Genomic DNA, 20,372 nt, shown 5'->3' with positions numbered 1-20,372 from the left:
GTTGCATGAGTTAGTTAACGTTGTTAACTCATCAATCACAAAATCAATTCCTAAAATATAATTTTCCAGATTTAGCCATTCGAATTGTTTACAAGGAAAGAGCGAAGGCACAATTGTAATCAAATTTAGGGGCACGAGTATTGTGTGTGAGCTTATGAAGGAAAGAATGTGCAAGATGAGCTTGTGCAAGTTTTGAAGAAGGAAGAATTGCCTTGGGAATAGGAGTAGACCATGTGCTAGGAAATAGGGGCTTATTTCCTAGGATTTGCACAAGGATTTTAGAGCTCATCCAGGCAAGGCAAGAAGGCTTAAGGATCAGGGGTCTTACAGGGGTTTCAAGCTTAGTTCGAGTAGGAAGATCGTTGTATTCTTTATTGAAACAATATTATATTGTAAGAGATCCATTGCTCATTCTTCTTCAATAAGATTCTCAATCAAGCACATGGTTTTCCTAGTTGGGTTCCCTAGAAAAATTGTGTTGTTGAATTGTGTATTTATTTCTATTCCTATTCCTCTACAAAATTAGTAGAGAAATTATGTGTCTATATGAAAAGAAATTAGTTTTAGATTGTTTATATTAGCGGTTGCAAAATTTCGTGGATTTTCTAAACTCATCACTCCAGAAGTCGATGATCCTCCTGATCATTGTGCGCCTCCTAAAGATTGAAATATGTGGTGAGCTCCCTTTCTCAGGAGTTTGCTGCTCTATAACACTAGTGGCTAGACTCACCACTAAAGTAAACTTTGTATCAAACTCGGTGGAAAACTCGTCCACCTCGGCTGATGCTGCAACACCCTTCTTATTTTCCTTCTTGTTGGGACACTGAAAGGCATAGTGATCCATCTTATTACTTGCAAAGCATTTCACTTTGCTCATGTCCTTCTCGGGCTCCTGTTTTCCCTTCTGCTGCTTGGCCCGATTAGAAGACCCCTTCTTGGTTGCCTTCTTGTCCTTAGCTGCGAGGGCTACACTCTCCTCCTCATCTGCATTGCCATGCTGACTGCCACTCCTGGCACTCTTCGTGGTCTGCTTTTGGATGAAATCATCCCACATCCTGGTCCAATCAGGAAAATGCTTTCTAACAACGACACCATCTATGAATCCATCCCATTGTTTGTGAAAACCATTTAATGCTGCCCTGACTAATTAGTCCTAAGGGATAATCTCACCCATTGCAACCAACTCATCTCACGCCTGTGTGATCTTGGTAAGGTATGAGGTAACTATCTTAGTCTTCGTCATCTTGGTGTTTTCAGTTTCTCCTGCAACACCATCTTCCTGTTCTCATTGTTGCTCTTGTAAAGCTTTATTAGGGAGTCCCACATCTCATAGGCATATTTCTTCCCTGATACATGAGGTATAATGTGGTCTTTGGTAACATCTAGAAGGATCCTCTTAGCCTTCACGTTTCGCTTGTGAACTGGATCAATGGGTGGTTGTACTACACTCTGTACAATATCCCATACCTCAACTTCCTCAAGAAGTAAGACTATCCTCTCCTTCCATGGCCTAAATTTCTAGCCCCACTCAACCTATTCTCCACCCTCAAACCAATAGCCATATGACCCCCACAACCAACACAAATTCTCAATCACTGAAAACTGGTAAACTCCTCCCTCTCAACCATAGATCTCTGGAATAAAGGTAGGTTTTATGCTTGTTGTTCACTGTTATCAACAAAAGTTTGCTTGCTGGTGACTTTTATCAGTTGTGGGTTCTCAATGTGTTGATACCGTGAAGAAAATTTTTAGGTCCCTGTAGCCCCCCAATTTTGGTTTCTTTTACACATGAAGTTTAATGCCCAAACCCATATTCATTTGCTGAGTTAAAACTTCAATATTAAGTTGCAACCAAAACACTGCTAAACTACCACTACATTCATTTTCTCTCTTTAAATCCCAGCTGATAAGAAACGCAAGCACGCACACATAAATGAGCTATGATGTTTTTATTCAATCTCCGACCTTGGAAAAACCCACAAGGGGAAAAACCGGTCTAGGAGGATTTTATTGCTTTTCACAGAGGATTTATTCCAACATTAAAAATTCATCAAGGGTGCTTATCTCTCCCTTGAATATTGTGCCACAGTCCTTGAAACTCTTGCCTCTGTCAGACCTTTGCACTTGTATCTTGTGCCTCTGTCCATACCTCCTTTGCTTTGGATTTCAAGCTTAGACTTCCATTAGAAAAAAATGCTTATCTCCCTAGAAAATCTGCCCAATGATTGATTGTCTTAATTTTCATGTCATTGTTAAACTCAACCTACCCAGAAAATCATGTCACTGACATCAAACTCAACCTCTTTAACAATGTGCCATTGTCAACATTTTTCCAACAATATAGGTCTGAGAAACTCGTGCCACAGGTCTGCAATTTATGCTTGGAAATTACGTCAATATCAACATTGCAGATGCCTAGAATTTTTGGTCTATTTCCTCCTTGAATTTTGTGTATGAAAGCCTTGAAATTGTGCTATCCTTCCTGGAATTTCAAGCTGCTAATTTTCTCAAAATTCGAGTTTGTTTCCTTAGTTTTCATGTTTGAAACACTGTTGTGTCTACCTCAGTATGTGTGCCCCTGTCTAGCCTTCTTGGCCTGTTTGCTCTTGTTCATCCTTCTCGGCCTGCGTGCTAGGTTCCTGCTTGAATTGCATGCTATAGCCTTGCCTCTAAGTTCGAGGCTAATGTAGTCTCCTTGTTGCAAGTTGTTAAAAATTTAAAATTGGCAACTAGGGGCAAACTCCATGTGGGTCATCTTATTTATGGCAGTTGATATTTTTCTTGGATCCCTCTCATCGAGAGGTGTAGGATTGATCTAAAGATCATCCAATTCCGTTAAGTATTCATGGAGTTATGGATTTATTTGTGTGATAAGCCAATTCGTCAAGGTGGGCCAGCAACCAAATAAAACCCACATGTGCTCAACGTTTTAGTATAAAAGGAGATGACTTGAGAGTCATAACTCACACACGCTTTTATCTTGATTTCTCTCCACTTGTCTTGGGTTTTAGTGGAAGAGAAATCTAGGAGTGGAAGCCCTAGGTGTTGGAGGAAAAGAGGTTGCCCTAGACGCAGATGGAAGGCAACCCTAGACGCTGACTAAAGGCTGCCCTAACGAAGACCTAAAGGCTGCCCTAAAGGCTGGTCTAATCCAACCCTAAATGATGATCTAATCCAACCTTAAACGCTGGTCTAATTCAGCCCTAACCGTAGTCAAACACGAGAGTCTTGGCAGCAGCATGAAGGGTCAAAGGGACAGTGTGTAGGCTGCCCTAGACAACGTGAAGGGCTATGTGGACAACAGAGTCTTAGCTGCTGTATAAAGGGTCAAAGGAACAACGAAGAGGTTGCCCTAGACAACGTGAAGGAGCTGTAGGGATAGCGTGGCTTTAACCGCAGGAATAACATAGGTGTGGAGGGTTATGCCCTTGGACAACCGCAGTCTTTAGAAGGCTGTCTTGCTGATTTGTATGGAGGATAAGGGCTGTAGGGTGATGCCCTAACCTGTGACGCAATGCAGTAGTGCAACATGGTGAAACAACAGATGGTAAGCATGGCAAGCATGGAGTTGCAAGGGACAACTGTATAGTAAATTAGGACAACAAAAGAATGCTAAGGCAAGACAACAGTTGTGACATAGCAGCAAAGGTACATGGTGCTGCAAACTCATTGGATAGCAACAAGCATGGACAACAACATGTTGGGACAACAACTATGATGGGACAGCCTGCAGTTGTGACATGGCAACAAAGGTACATGGTGCTGCAAACTCATTGGATAGCAGCATGTTGGGACAACATCATGTTGGGGCAACAACTATGATGGGATGGCCCAATGACATGCTAATTAAGACAATAATGACATTGTGCAGCTGTGGCACGATAGGACAACAACAACAACAAGTACATGGTGGCAAGCATGCTGCTGCAAACACATTGGGACAACTAGGCTATGATGCTTGTTGGAGCATAACAGTGGGACAACAGTATGGAAAACATGGAATGGCTATGTCACCAATAGTGGGACAATAGTATGGCAAACATGGAATGGCTATGTCACCAATAGTGGGACAACAATATGGCACATGGGACAGCTGTGGTAGCATGGTGCAACAAGTGTAGCATTAGGTGTAGTAGTATGATGTGTACAACATAAGGTGCAACAGTATGATGTGTACAACTCAGAGTTGCGGGGGAGCGCTCCCCCCTCCTTCGAACCTGCTCCCAATCCGTGCTCCGGGCGGGAGCGGGTTGGGAGCGCGCTCCCGATAAAAAAATTTGCGCTCCCTTCCAAAATCGGAAGCGATATCGGGAGTGTCGCTCCCGGAGCGAAAATTACAGCTCGGGAGCGATTCGACTGACGCCGGGAGCGTTCCGTGCGGAAAAAAATCGCGGGCGCGAAAAAAATTAATTTAAAAAAATTATGTTTTAAAATCACTTGCGGGTTAAAAAAATTTCATTATCACTTGAATGAATTGAGTAGAAGCTGGAGAGCAAGAGCAAAGGAGTGAGGAGAAGCGAGGAGCAAGCCTGCAAAGAGGTTAGTAACTTAGTAATTTAGTATTTTAAACCTTAGTTAGGTAGTAATTTAGTTTAGTTTAGTTTATTAACTTTATTTAGTAAAAAAATCATGAATCTAAATTAAATTAAATTAATAAATTAAATTAATTAATCTGAATAAATTAAATTAATTTTCTCATTCATATTCTCATTCCCATTCCCATTCCCATTAAATTTTGCAGATTCAAAAGCCTACAAATATCAAACATCATGGACCTGGCTATATTTCTTGGCATTTTCCTCTTCTTGGTCCCTTTTATGGTTATTATGGTGCTGGAGAGTAGGAAACGGAGGGGCCAAAATGAAGAGGGGGATGGAGAAGCTGGAGAAAGTGGATTTGATGAAAACCCCGATGAGGAGGAGCTGGAGGAGGGTGAACATGACTCTAAAAAAGCTAAACAAGACCAAACCCCATTGTGGAAATATGTTAACAGGCCTGAAGGAGGGAGAGGGGGTGGAACCACTAAATTTCATTGCCCCCATTGCAACAATAATTACATAGGTTCATACACCCGTGCCAGAAAACACTTCTGCGGGAAAAGGCCATGGGATGGAGATAAACAAATAGGAATCAAAACTTGTCCAACGGTGTCAACAGTGGATAGAGCCAAATACATAAGGGAAGAGGAGGAAGTGCAATACAAATCTAAAAAATCAAGGGGTTTCTTTGAACCAAGCTCACAATCACAAGCACAAAGAACTCCTTCAGCATTCTCCCAAGGCAGTGGATATGGAGGCACAGGGTCATCAGCTTTAAGGCGTAGAACCATATCAGATTTCCTTGATGAGGGGTGTAGGAACGATGTGGATTCAAAGGTTTACAGGTTTCTCTATGCATGTGGGATACCATTCAATGTTCTTCGCTCACCTTATTGGCACGAAATGGTTTCTGCCATAAATGATGCCCCTAAAGGATACAAGAGCCCTGGGTATGACAAGGCAAGAACCGTTGGACTTGATCATGAAAAAGCAAAAATATCACATTCTTTGAATAGAATGACAAGTTCTTGGACTGACCATGGGGTGTCCATTGTATCTAATGGATGGACAAATGTAAAAGGCAAGCCATTGATAAATGTTCTTGCTGTGTCTGTTAGTGGTGCCATCTTTCTAACTACACATGATTACTCAAACAAGTTCAGGACCGCCATCAACATTGCAGAAGCATTACTTGAAACAATTGACCGTATTGGGCCATACAATGTCATCCAAGTCATCATTGATAATGCTCCTAATTGTAAGGCAGCGGGAGCAATTATTGAGGATAAATACCCCAACATATTTTGGTCTAGATGTTTGGTTCACACATTGAACCTTCTGATGCATGATGTTGTCAAGAACAAAAATGCACAATACAAATGGATTGGTGATTTGTACAAGAAAGGCAAACAAATGATAAAATTTATTACAAATCATAGCAATACCCATGGCCTTTTCCGCAGTTACCCGAGATTGGAGTTGTTGAAGATTGCGAAGACCAGATTTGGTAGCTATTACCTCACCTTCAGGCGCCTTTTGAAGGTAAGAGAGTCATTGGCTAGCATGGTATGAAGTCCACATTGGCAGGTATTAAAGGAAAGGGCTACAAATGCAGCTGATAGGCGAGGTTTTGAACTGGTGGAGGAGGCCGCTCTTGATGGTCAGTTTTGAACAAGTTTGAGGCAAGTATTGGATTTCACCTCTCGATTTATCACATGATTCAGTTTGCAGATACAAATAAACTAGTGATTGGCGAGGTGTATGAGCAGATGGATACCGTGTTGGGGCAAATAAAAGATATTGTTCATAATAGAGATCCCGACTTGTACAAACTGATTCATGATTGTGTGTGTGAAAGGTGGAATAGACTTAATCTTCCACTACATTGCTTGGTGTATATCCTTACGCCAAAATACTACTCTACATCTTGGTTGGGCCAACCTGCACCAGGGGGTGGGATTAGGACCAAACCCCATTTAGATGCAGAGGTAACTAGTGGATATTTGCAAGCATTAGAAAAGTTGATACCTGACAGGGAGGAATGTGCAGCTGGGCGCCTTGAAATAGGCAAATACTTCAGTGGCACTTGTTTGTTTGGTAACTTCCATGCAATGGAAGACAAAGACAGATTTGATTCTCTCACATGGTGGGAAACATTTGGGGGCCAGGGACTTTTGCCAAAATTGGCAAAAAAAGTTCTATCACAGGTTGTAAATACTTCTTCTGCAGAGAGGTGTTGGAGCACCTACAGCTTCATCCATAATGTGAAAAGAAACAGACTAAATGAAAACCGAGCAAAAAGCTTGGTTTATGTGCACTACAACTTGAGGTTGTTGAGTCATTACTGTGATCGGGCTTATGAGGATCCCACATATAAAATTTGGGATAATCACCCAGAGGATGACAATTTGGAGGATGGTACTATACATCTTGAAGAACTGGAAGAGGAACTTATAAGGGATGAAGATGAAGCAGCTGCAGCAGCCATGCCACTTCCACCATCCAGTAGTAGTGCTCGAGTTCCGAGTCTTGTCCTTTTCTGTTGCCACCTCCATCTACACCCTCACGTGGAGGGCATGTGCCTTTTAGTTCTGGTCGTCGGTATGTGTGGGAGACTCTTAGAAGACCACCACGACCTGCTTATACTCCTGGAGACTCTCGTGGCAAGGGCCACATGTAGATTTATAGTTTACTTGTCTTTTCTAGTTTCTATTAGTTTTCATAACTGTTGAGTCTTGAGTCTTGAGTCTTGACTCTTTCATATCATAATGATATTTTTTGTAAACAATATATGACTGTGACAATGAAAATTTGAAGTTTGAAGTTGGCAATTATAACTCATTGGTAATGATTGTGAAATGAATATGATGCTTCGTGAAAGACTAAAGTTGTTTCATTTCATTTCTTTATTCATGTTTCATTTTATAACATTTCATTTCATGTTAACAGTTAGAAGTTAGGACTTAGAAATATCTAAGATATTATTTCTTGTAATGGTTAAACTTAGCTTACAAGTACAACTTTGGTGATCAATGATGATAAATGTTATATATTGAATTTTCAATTTTGAAAGCTTGAAGTTGAAACTTTAAGACTCAATATGTTGTAGTTGTAATATGTATTTTACTAACTTGTGGACATGGTTGATGAAGATTATAACATCTAGATGATTGATGTGATATGGTTCAAGATCAATCTATGTTTTTTGTTTTTGTTTTTTTTTTGTTTTTGTTTTGTTGTTTCTTTTTATTATTTATATCTAATTCATCATTCGACATGTTTTTGTTGACATATATGTATACAAAATTAAAAAATATAAAAAAATATATATATTTTTAAAAAATCGCTTCGGGATTCGCTCCCAAATCGGGAGCTTATGAAAATGTCGCTCCCGCTCCCGTTTTCGCTCTTGCTTTCACTCCCGCTCCCAAGTAACATTGGTACAACTTGAGGTCCAACATTTTAATGATGGGTGCAGCATGGTGCAATGCGGTGAGGTGCAACATGATGACGAGATGTAGCACAATGATAGGTGGAGTCACCTTGGAGAAGCAGTTTAAGCAACATGTCTTCAATTGATCTCATGTATCATCATAGATGATTTATGCTCTTATCTAGATAAGTCAAAGTGTTGACTTTTGTTATAAATGTACTATCTCTCTCTCTCTCTCTCTCTCTCTTTGCTGAACTATTGAAGAACATATAAGAAGAATTGATCAAGGGTTTCCCCCACATTGGGGTTTGTGCTTGGCTAGCGCCACATCTTGTGTCCTCTTGTCTTGGCTTGTCTTTTGCGATTTATGTTTATGTTCTATTTGCAGTTTACTTTAATGCTGATGTGATTGCTAATCTGGAAAAGATATTGAGCTAACTGTGAAAATTGAAATAAATTGCTCTAAGCATAGAACATACCAAAAATTAACACAAGTGCTGTGGAATCTCTCCAAGTTACTGTAGATTTCTCTCCTTTGAGCAAATGTGTCTTAGCATCCTTGTTCTCGTCCTCTCTTCACTTCTTCAACAAATGCACATGAAGAATATGAGAGCCTCCTTTTGTAGAAGCTATCTCAACCTCTCTTTGAAGCTATATCAATATCTCTTGAAGCTATTTCAACCTTCTCTTCTCCTCTCCTCATCCAATTCTACACTTGAAGAATAAATGCTCTCGTTTGCCGTTTCTCCCTTTTTAGTCTCTCATAATGAAGTGAAGCCCTAACTCTATGATCAATGGTTGAGATTAGATCTCAACCGTACTTGATCATGGCTAGAGATGTAATCTCCCATTGACCCACTTTTATGTCTCCCCCTTCGTTAAGAGCCTCCCTAGTCACTTTAATGTTGTTTTTGTACCTTGTACCTTTTTCTACATAAAGTCACTTTAAAACATAAAATGACTTTAATACTATAAGGTACTATGTACTTTTTCTCATAAAGTCACTTTAAAAACATAAAGTAGCTTTGATATAATAAATTACTTTGTACTTTTGTACCACATAAAGTGACTAAAGTGTCTCATGTGTTATCCTAGGGCAAAGACAAAAGTCACTAGGAAACACCTCCTTAGTACCCTTTTAATTAATATCTATCTAATTTGGTTTCGAACCGGATTTGAAAAAATACATAAAATAATTATTTTCAACGAAAAATTTAATTTACGATTTCAAGCCATGATTCCATACCATAAGATGCAAAATATTAAAATTTTGCTCATCTATATATCGTGTAAGGGTGAATATATCAAAATGGCATCGAGTGCAATACATATATATCAACAACAAATACATAATCAATGAGGCTCTAAATGGCCTCTAGAATCCATAAACAGTGCTACAAGTTATTGGGCTGTTGGCCCACCAAAAATCACTAATCAAGATGGTCACTCATCAAACTCATCATTGATTCGCCACTGTTAGAAATGGATCATCAACAAGAGCTACATAAACAAGATCTAGCTCAAAGCCTTCAAACTCATATTTCTCAACGTTATAATATGGTAGAAATTGTAAAAGGTTAACATGCCTTACCAATGATTTTGGTTTAAGTGAAGGGTTTGTCTCCTCAACCTTATAATATGGTAGAAAAAGCTTAAACATGACTATAACATTATTTTGGTTTGAGTGAATGGTACATTTTTGTTATGGCCATGGTAGAGGAGTTCGACAATCAATACCACCAACATCAGAGGAGTTCAACAGTCAATGCCATCAACATTATGGTACATAAAGGTCTTCGTGCTCTTGATTAAATTCCAATCCCGTGCCCTCATACATGACAAAATTCAATGAAAATGTTGCAACAATACCAATCTTAAAATATTGCAACTGTTAAGTCTATCGAATGTTGAGAGGGATATGGATTCTACGGTCTACCTTGTCCATATAAAGTCCAATAAGGTTGGAACCACTTTCAAATATATTGAAACAATTAATGGTAATGTTGAAAATTTAAGTAAAAGGCTTTTTACTTGAAGAATTCATTATTACCACCGATTGCTAGCATTCCCGGGTTTGAGTTAGGTTTTTTGGTTAGGTTTAGGAGGGGGAGGCTTGGTTTTAGAGTTAAAAGGGGGGTCTATTTTGGGAGGAAAACAACCCCTGATATCCCTCAAAACCACCCAAAAAACTGCCACCGTGGTGGGTCTTGGACTTCCCCCCACACATGTGAGATCTGATTAATCAGTTGGGGTTAGGACATGTCGGTTAGGGCAGAGTTATACTGGTTAGGTGCCAAATCGGCACGATATACATTGACCCACAAATTGAGTTTTTCTACTAGTTCATTACCTAGGCCTATCTGATTGGTCGGTTTGACTGGCTACTAGTTTGAACTAGCCAATGTTTAAAGACTTTGTATGTCCACTTCCTTTTAAATGTTTGAGTAGATTTTCTGTTATTTATTTTTGCGTTTTCACTTTGAGTTGTAAATGGTGGAGTTGGCCATATTTAACTTATGCATTTGCTGATTTGTTAGAAGTAGTTATTGAAACACAACTAATCCATCTTAGATCCTGAATAGTAGCCAAACGATGAATCAATGGGATAAAGGAGAAAATGCAACATTGTATGCTATCCTCTTTAGATATAATGTGATGCTCTAGCCTAATTGCATGTGTTAAAGTAGTGACACAGGCTCTGGTACCATTTGGAAGCTAGCCTAGACATAATGGACTAGACTACACTGGACTAGATGAATATGCTCATAATATGCATATTTTGCAATCATTAAAATCTATGGAAACAAACCCTATTTATGCATTTCATTAAAGGGCTGAAGGTCTACTCAACATGCCCATTCTTTTTATATCTTGAAACCACAAAAGGTCATGAGAGCTAATCTTAGGCAGTTTTTGGAAGATCTTCGAGTCATTTTTTTTGTTAATTTAGCCATAGTTATATTATAAAATAAAAAAGATACATTCAAATAGTGTTGAGTTGCGGCTACTGGCTTTTTCCACTTGAGAAACTAGACATATAGCACAACAATGCTTTTTGTCCATAGGATATCCATGTTTGTCTACTATTTTGCTTACTACATAACAAAATGGCTTGAGTGGGGCCCTATAAGCCTATGGCAACTCTCCTAGTAGGTGACAAAATCTAACTAGAACTTGTCCATTAACATAAACACAAAAGTGAAATTGCCAATAAAACTAAGATGAACATCATTAATTGGTAGGTGAATCCACTTGGATTGTTTCAGGATGATTTGCATCCTGTGGATCAATAAAAGTTATATTAGCAAGACAATTTGTTAAAATGTTGATTTTCTGGTCCATCTTTGCCAATTGATGCTCTATGTTATCCAATTGCACTTGGTTCTCTTGTTGAGCCTCTGCTTTATCATGCATAGCTCTGCCTAACACTGTTTTTTAATATGAAAATATACATCAACTGTCCTTAGGTATCTGGTTTTTCGGGAACCAATGCAACTAGTGTCAGGTACCTAAGACTCGACTTCATCCATCATGTTGCATAAAAAATTGAACAACGTTTGATTCATGCCTCTTCCTCAATCGAAGTAATGTGGCTTTGGATATTGGGAGGAGTGCACTTGTTGAAACTTTGAGCCACCTCCTCAGTTGCCATTTGAGCTCTTGAAGTAGTGGGTAGAGGCTTCGTGAGGTGCTAACTATGACAACCATCGCCTCTGCTACCAGTTGCGCTCTCGCCTTTGCTTTGTGTACCATGAGCCATGCCAATGGAGACAAGTGAGAATGGGGACATTTAGAAGTTTAGGGCAAATGCAAAATAGATTGAAAGCAGAGGGGAAACAAGATAAAAGGAAACTGACATAGGGAGCACAATCACATTGATTGTGAGATGAGAATGAGAAAGGTAATGCCTCCTGAAGTGAAATAGATTTGGAAGGGTAACCAGAGGACGAGAGACCTAGGCATCCCAAGAAAATAACCAAAGATGTGAAGGGGTAGGATCACTCGCCAACCAACCATAAGCCAATGGAGAATTTGTTTGGTTAAGATATTGGAGTTCTTAGCTTTTAATGACTGATATAAAATACCATCGACTAGTAACCCAAGGATGCTAGGCTTGCAAAAGTGAGTTGACTCTATAGTAGCCTACTCCCTGGAGAGAAAGTAAAAACCCACGTGATGGGCCAAAAAATGACGATTGACACAATACCAAAGCCACAAAACTGTGAATGAATATTATGAGATAATAAGACCATGCAACGAGAAAGCTCACCCCTGTTGTACAATTGCACATATTGGGCAAGTTGCCTTCTGGTCATGCTTTTCCAGTCTCTGCAATGTATTTAGGCCATGTAGAGCGAAAATGCATGGTGCCTCCTTTAACCTCGTTGATACCCTCATCATCAACCTCAACTACTAATTCGCCATAACTTGCTATAATCATCTCTGGCTCATTCATAATGGGATACAAAATTCTTGTAGAATTAGCTAACCTCACCGCCCTTTGAGACCATACAACCATCCCGACTAGCCAAAGTTCACACGAGCTCTTTTGCGACGAAATCACCACAAATGATATGTAGAAGACGTTCACAGTAGTGTGAAGCCAACTGGACCAACAACTTGTCAACATCATTATTGTATGATGACACTTTTGATGCCCACTCGATGTTGGGGTAGGAAAGTCCTCTGCATCATGTTGTTGCATATTGTTTGAAGAGGTTCTTGATCAATTTTGTCCCATTGTGAGTCTAAGACTTGGTTTCTCGTGGAAATTCCTTCATATGCCAATTTGTCTGTGACTTTTTTCCTTGTTCTACAGATATGCAAGGGGATGATCTGAATTTGAAACTACTTGTAAATTGTTTGCAAGGTATTCAATTCAGAAATATACATGTTTAAAAGATTTCCGTGTCTTGCAGAAAGAAAACAAATGAAATTTTCAGCTGTTCCTGACCCATTTAAGCATAGTAGATTTATTTCCTTTTATTGTTTAACACACTAAAACGAATTTGTTCTGCAAAATAAATCAACCACAGATGCAAAAGAAGTTGATAAAGCAGTTCACCCTTCCTGGGCTACGTCTGCTGGGTCCAAAGCTCCTAAATGGGCTTGTCCTTGTTTTAATTAAATGCTCAAATTGAATATACAACTGAATAGAAGCATCTACAGGTGGAATAGATGGTAAAAACGGATTCAGAACACTTGAATCCTTCAGGATTGACTACTGGTTCACCTCCAATGGATACCTGCAACCCTATACAGTCTTCACAATACTGGGCCCTGGTGGCTCCTAGAACTTTCACGGCTCCAAAACCTCTGCAAATGACCTCAGATGGCTGTAAGACCTGCACCAATGGCTTCAGAAGGTCGAAAATACCCAAATCAAAAAAAAATTCGTCCAAAACCGCCTTTCCTAGCCAAAGTTATGGCCAATTAAAGTTTCTCCAGTCTGCCCCTAGAAAAACTCTAGCTAACTGTAGTTGGAGGCCAGATAAGCCTGCCAATTTTGGAGCGGCCGCCAAATTTGGCGCTCCGCCATTATTCCCGCCAACTTGACTGCAGTTACATTAAATGTGCATGTGACCGTTTACCTCGGATTGCGCGCTGGTGGTTAGTGTGCTGGCGGTTGGGGCTTAAGCCCTAGGTTCTGGGCCCGAGGTCATATGGAATGGGGGCTGGCCCCCTTCATTTCCCGCCCAACAAACAGTTTAAAATTTAAATCACCTTTTTTTTGCCCATATGACAAGATCCGCTCCCGTGGCCTAACGGTAAGTCGTTGTATTGTGGTAGATGAGGTCGTGGGTTCAAAACTTTGAACTCCCAAAATTTTAAATATATGCGCCCATTGTTGTTGACATCATCCCAGCCATGTGGCGGCCTCTGGGCTTGCCACGTGGCAGCCATTGATTCGCTGTCCAAAAGGAATATTCCAAGGAATATTTTGTGGAATATTCTTTTTTAATATATATATATATATATTATTTTTTTAAATTCAAAAATTAAGGGTTATTGGGCGATTTTGTTTTTGGCATAACTTTCTCATACAGTGACCCTTTTTCGAACCGTTTGAGGTGCCGGAATCAGGAAGACGAGCACTTTCCAGTCGTTCAACTTTGAACCAGTTCTGAGCATTTTAAATTTTGAGCATTTTACGACACTTAGGACATGAGCACCTGATCAGGGGAGAACTTTTGGAACCTTTGTAATTTGCTAATAGTGGATATACTCTTCCCTGGCCATCCTTCCCTGTTCTGCAGATATGCAAGGGGAGAACTTTTGGAACCTTTGTAATTTGCTAATAGTGGATATACTCTTCCCTGGCCATCCTTTGGTTTCCAACTTTCAGGGACATAGCTTGTAGACTAGATTTAAGGAGAGGGAGATGCCCTGGAAGGTTGAGAGCCTGAAAGGTCCAACATGATAATTTCTTTTCGAACTTGGTTAACAACACTTCCCAAGAGGTAAGCCTCAAGGAATTTTCTAGGAGAGGAGCTCCTCAGTGTTTGGAGGGGAGAGAGCTTTTTTGGATTTCGAGGAGATGAAAGATGTTGAGCCGTGTTGATTGAGGGTGTTAGAAAAGATCTGATATTTGCTAGCATTGATATCCATGTTGGAAGTTTCCTAAAAGTTCTCTTGGTTTTTCTTAAAAGCTTTAGCTTGTTTGGCTGAGGGATGGCCCATTAGTAGTGTGTCATCAACAAATTGCTGGTGAGAGGTGGCTTTAGATTCTGGATACAATCTGAGGCCCCTGATGTGGTTGTGACTTGCTTTGGCTTTAATATATATGCTTAGGCCCTCTGCCATTAGCAGGAAAAGAAAGGGAGAGAGGATCTCCTTGACGAATGCCTTTGGTAGGAGCAAAGGTGGTTGTTGGTGAACCATTAAGCATGATAACGAAGAAAGCTTTAGAAACCAGAGCTAAGATGCAAAAAATCCATTTTTCTGTGGAGCTGAAGGCTGAAAGCATATGATAGATATATTGCCAACTAAGTTTATCAAATGTTTTGGAGAGATCCAATTTTATGAACATACCTGGTTTCTTGGTGACCTAGAGAGTGTATGAGTTCATGGGGTAATAAGATGCTGTCCAATATCAGCCCGCCTTCAATGTACATTGTATCCCTTTTGATGATTGTAGGCAAAATGAGTTGGTTGTCTTCAATGTATCCTGTTTGCTCTATTGAGATGATTGTAGGCAAAATGGGCTTTAGTCTATTGGCTATGACTTTGGAGATTATTTTGTATACAACATTGCAGAGCAATTGGTCTTTTCTCCTTTGTTGCCTTTGGGGACTAGAGCGATAAAGGTTGCATCTAGAGTGGCTAGGACTGTGGCAGATCTATAAGAGTGCTCCACCACTTCTCATAGATCTCGACCTAGAATATTCCAACAAGCTTGAAAGAATTCCATTGTGAAGCCACCAGGGCTTGGGGCAGTTCCCTACATATCTTTCACAGCTCGTTGCACTTCTTATAGAGAGAGATCTTGTTCATGAGAAAGTTGTTTTGCTCCTGAGAGGCGATTCTAGGAATGTTCCCAGTTATTTTAGCTATAGCTTGCCGCCTGTCTCGAATTGGTTCTATGAGTAATTACTGGTAGTAGGATTTTAGCTCCTCCTCCATGTCTTGATAGTTTTCCAATTTTTTCCCTTGGGGGTTCTTTATGTGTGTGATGCGATTGTGCGGTCTGTGTTATATCATGGCCTTGTGAAAGAAACTAGTGTTGTGATCACCTTCCTTTAACCACTGAATTCTTGATTTTGTTTTCATAGGATCTCCTACTGTGCTTGCCTTTCCTCCCATTGTGCAACAAATTGAGTTTCTTTGTTTCCCTGATCTTGTGTTTTTGCCATTATTTTCCTTTGTACTTATTCCATTTCTTCTTGAAGCTGGTGTTTGAACTTTGGCCTCATGAATATTCCAATCCTTGGGGGATTGTTTTGATGTATTTCATTTTTGTTGAAAAATGTGCATGATGGTGCATTTTATGATTGGAGCTTCTTTCCACAACTGTTCAAAATTACTCATAGAGCTTCCTCCCTAGTCTAACTGTAGACAGATGGGTCAATGATCTGAACCATGACATGGGAGAAGTGAAGCTTCCATTTCTTTACCTGACTCGATGAGGCTTTTTGACACTAGGTATCTGTCTAGCCGGGAGGCCACAGCAACCTTCCCCCCCCTGCTGATTATTCCTAGTAAGATTGCCATTGTTGGTTTCCATATCCACTAGGCTAAGATCCTCAATTAGATCACTGGGAGGCTTGGAGTACCAACGCAAGCAGTATGATACTGCCTCTCTATTCGGCAAGAGAGCGAATTATGTTGAAATCCCCGCCTATTATCCAATAGCTGCTCGTTGTGATCATCTCAAGATTTCTGAGGAAGTTGAGAAAACAGACCGTTTCCTTTTGAGTATAGAGCTTCAAGTCCTTACCGATATACCCATTTAGTGAAATTAGAGGAATGTCAGTCTCATGCCAATAGGTGTCCTATGATGATTATGTAGGATTCTAATAATTAGACCATTTTTCCATTTGCTAAGCAGAGAAGAGCTCATTTCCCTTTCTGAATACCATTAAGGATTTTCAAATGAGACATGAAACAAGATTAGTAGATTCTAAAAGATGCAGATGCTTAAGCGATGACACGAATTCAAAAGAAATAAAAACACCTAGTAAATACATAAAGAAAACAATAATAATTATGGCAAGCACATTGAACGACTAGAGCATAACCAAAGCCATATATTAAGCCTGATAGCCTATGCTGCTCTAATAAACATGAAAGATTTATAAACAAAATGTTTTCCTGACTGAGCAAGTGATACCCAAATCTAATTAATGACTCAGATCAAATCAATTAAGCCACAACAAAGTTTTCAGTAAAGCATCAGATGAGAATTAGAAGCATTCAAAGGACTAACACAATCTTTAACCAAAATCAAGCCAAACTTCAGACTCCAGAAAAATGGTCCAAATACAAGCAACAAACTGCAGTAGCAATAGTTGCATACAAATTCGAGTTTAAATATGGTTTGATATGGAAAAATATGTAACAAAAAAAATCAAGTATACATCTCATAAAAGAGTTCCGGCCTCAACAATGCCTAATAAAGCTGAAAAAATAATCCATTTCTTGAAAATTTTGTGATTAATTTGTATTTAGAGATGTATTCAAGATTTCCTAGTTTTTAAATATTTTGAGGTTTTTGGCCTTTATTTTTTTTAAGTTTATGCGTCATTGGGTATCAAATACACGAGGTGTGTTAATATCAGATACAATAAAAAGTATGTTGATCATATCATATTTGTACCATACCAAAATTCACCAAAGCTTTGTACCAGCGCCAAAATTCTGTACAGAAAAGGCAAATGTGGCTGAATTCTGTTACTATGTGGCAAACAAGCCAGTAGACTTTGCCAAGATATCAGTGCTGGACATCAAAGGCAATTTCATGTACTTTAATGAGTTCTTTCTTGCTTACTTGAAGTTTAAGTCATGTAAAATGATTTTTTAATTCTTTAATACTGGGACGCTGAAAAGATAGGTCCTATTTTTATCAAATTCCAGCTTCATTTCCTGTTACAGACTGGGCTTGTCAAGGTGTTCATTCTTAAGGAAAATATTCCTGCTAGGAAAATTCTTTTATTTTTTTAAACAATGGAAAAATATGATTTGATTGCTTTTGCAGATGCATCCATTTGTTACCATAGGTGATGCATGCATTCTTTACCATAGGTTGGTTGTCTAAGAGAATTTGATTAGAATGGGATACACATTAAGCAAATTAGAATCTAGATGACCCCCTCTGATTCTTTATTAGCTCATTGGTCTTGCTTTCTGTTCATCCTAATCATGGGCCTTGAATCTGATAAATGGTTGACATTTGTTTTTCTGCTTCAAGTCTCGGGAAATTTTGCGTATATCCGTATTGACAATATATTGCTGGGGCTGATAAAATTGGAGATATTGGAAAAATTGAGGATATCCGAAAAGTCAGGGAAAATATAGGGAAATATAGACACAGTATAAACATGGTCTTAAAAAGCTGAGAAAACTTGCTCACTTTAAAAAAATCAGAAAAATTGGGAGAAATTGGAATTTCTGGAACACTGGTCTGGAGACCTCATTTTAGGTTTCTTCATTATTCTGAACACTTTGCTCTCTACCTAAGTTGCACGAAGTGCTGAAACGTTTCAGAGTTTCCGAAATGGGTATGTTTAGAAATGTCACCTCCCAAAAATGGCAATGTTAGTTGAAATGCCATATATATTATAATATATATAAATATATAAAAAGAAATTTATAAATAAGTGAATAACACACTATCTTGGAAGAAAAAAGGGAATAAGACCCATAGATGACAGTTTAGAAGGAAAACCAAGTATGTATTAGCTCTCACAGATGATTACATGATGGTCGAGTTTCGGGTACGGGTACGTCCTGAAACGTCGGGTTCCTAGAAGTTTCGTGCAACATAGCTCTCTACTCAAATCTTGGTTTCAAGGCTTGTAACCAGCTGAGACTGATCACTTTTGCTGTTGTTAGAGCCTGTGAGACTTTGGTTTTACTTCAGAGAGAACATTTTGTGCAATCTACACAGTATTAAAATCTTTTTAAAGCATTTCTGCCATAAAAGTGCAACCAGCTCAGCGGTGGAATGGCCTCTCAGCTAAGGTAAGTCTTGACCTTCCTAGTTTTGAACATGGTATTAGAGCCAGGGCAGGCTTAAGATAACTAGGAGGCAAAGTAGCTAGACTTGGATAGGTGAATGACTTGGCAAGGCTAAAGATATAACAAAGCTTTACCCAAAAAGCTTTGTTGAAATGCTCAGCCAGTCCAAGATACAGGCAAGTCCAAGTTAGTCTGGTTCTCATTGAACTGGGTACAGCTTGCAAGTCTAATTAAATCAGGAAGGGGTGTGTTGAAGATAACAAATTATAACTTTAGATCAAACACTTAAGGTGGTGCCTATCATCAAACTAGACATGGTCAATGATAGACTAGCCTGTCAGCTGGATGCAGACCCTGGTTCTTGTTCCTCACCTGGTATTTGATCAGGTAAGCTTCATGGAAGACTCGTAATTTAAATTTTACTGCTTTATGGAGGTTATTATTTTTCGGTATGTAGAATCTTGCTAGTTACAAAATGCTCTTCTTTGCTCGCGATCTGTTACATTGATAGTTGTAGTGAACTTATAATTTCATCATTATTTTGTTTCCATATATTTTAGCGTTTGGAAAGTGACGTTGATTGCTGAATTGCTAAGCTGGCTTTAAATATTTGTTTATTGATATGCATATGTAGCTCTGACATTTTTGTTAACAATCTAATCTTAGTTGATTCAAAAGTTTGACAGTCTGTCCTGCTGATTGGTTTATTTCAGGGCTGCTGGTACCACTGAGAAGAAGAAGTAATATTTCTGGCATTGTTGTTGGGCAGTTTTTACATCTGGTATTTGATCAGGTAAGCTTCAAGGAAGACTTGTAATTTAAATTTTACTTCTTTATGGAGGTTGTTATTATTTTTTGGTATTTGGAATCTTGCTAGCTACAAAATCCTCTTCTTTGCTTGCGATCTGTTAAATTGATAGTTGTAGTGAACTTATAATTCAAGCGTTATTTTGTTTCCATATTTTTAGATTTTGGGAAATGATGTTGATCGCAAAATTGCTAATCTGGCTTAAAATATTTGTTTATTGGTATGCATATGTAGCTCTGACATTTTTGTTAACAATCTAATCTTAGTTGATTCAAAAGTTTGACAGACTGTCCTGCTGATTGGTTTATTTCAGGGCTGCTGGTACCACTGAGAAGAAGTAATCTTTCTAGCTTTGTTGTTGGGCTGTTTTTACATCTTAGATTTTGGCTTTGTTTCTCCTTAGTTCGAGAGAAGTCTAGTTAAAGCCAGCGGCTGTGATAGTGCAAATAGTTTTTATTTTTATGTAATCTCCTTCAACTAACGGGGATGTTATATATATATTTTTAAATTATCGCCTTCAAATGCAACAAATTCTCATTGTGGTTTTACTATCAGTTCATCACTAAATGGCATAACACTCTTATTTTTCGCTCAATTTATACTTTTGTTGGAGATGTAGCCTTTTCAATTTTGATGTTGCTTATTTCAATTTTTTGGTTTCATCTTTATTATGGAAGCGGAGTAAGGAAGCAACATTCAGTAACACTCTAGCACATTGTATTGTACTTCATTGTTCCGCATTGTTTTTTACTTTTACTAAGCAGTTTTTACATCTTAGATTTTGGCATTGTTTCTCCTTAGTTTGAGGGAAGTCTAGTTAAAACCAAAGGCTGTGATAGTGCAAATAGTTTTTATTTTTATGTAATCCCCTTCAACTAACGGGGATGCTATATATATATATATAAATTATAGCCTG

At 38.9% G+C, this 20,372-nt stretch overlaps 1 protein-coding gene across 1 annotated transcript in view; it reads left to right on the top strand.

Moving 5' to 3' along the window:
• LOC149165105 (large ribosomal subunit protein eL36y-like) overlaps window positions 1-20,051 on the top strand; it is a 28,320-nt gene extending 8,269 nt beyond the window's left edge. Inside the window, exons 3-4 of the mRNA XM_089432240.1 lie at window positions 19,362-19,441; window positions 19,770-20,051. Coding sequence (XP_089288366.1) covers window positions 19,362-19,392 — 31 coding nt within the window. The 3' untranslated portion in view covers window positions 19,393-19,441; window positions 19,770-20,051. The remainder of the gene's footprint in view (window positions 1-19,361; window positions 19,442-19,769) is intronic.
• Window positions 20,052-20,372: the final 321 nt, after the last annotated feature.

Source organism: Pinus tabuliformis, chromosome 5_1 (genome assembly GCF_031772625.1).
Source record: "Pinus tabuliformis cultivar Carrire ecotype Pingquan chromosome 5_1, CPIR1, whole genome shotgun sequence".
Classification (NCBI taxonomy): Eukaryota; Viridiplantae; Streptophyta; class Pinopsida; order Pinales; family Pinaceae; genus Pinus; species Pinus tabuliformis.
This window is presented reverse-complemented; position numbering and strand designations above follow the sequence as displayed.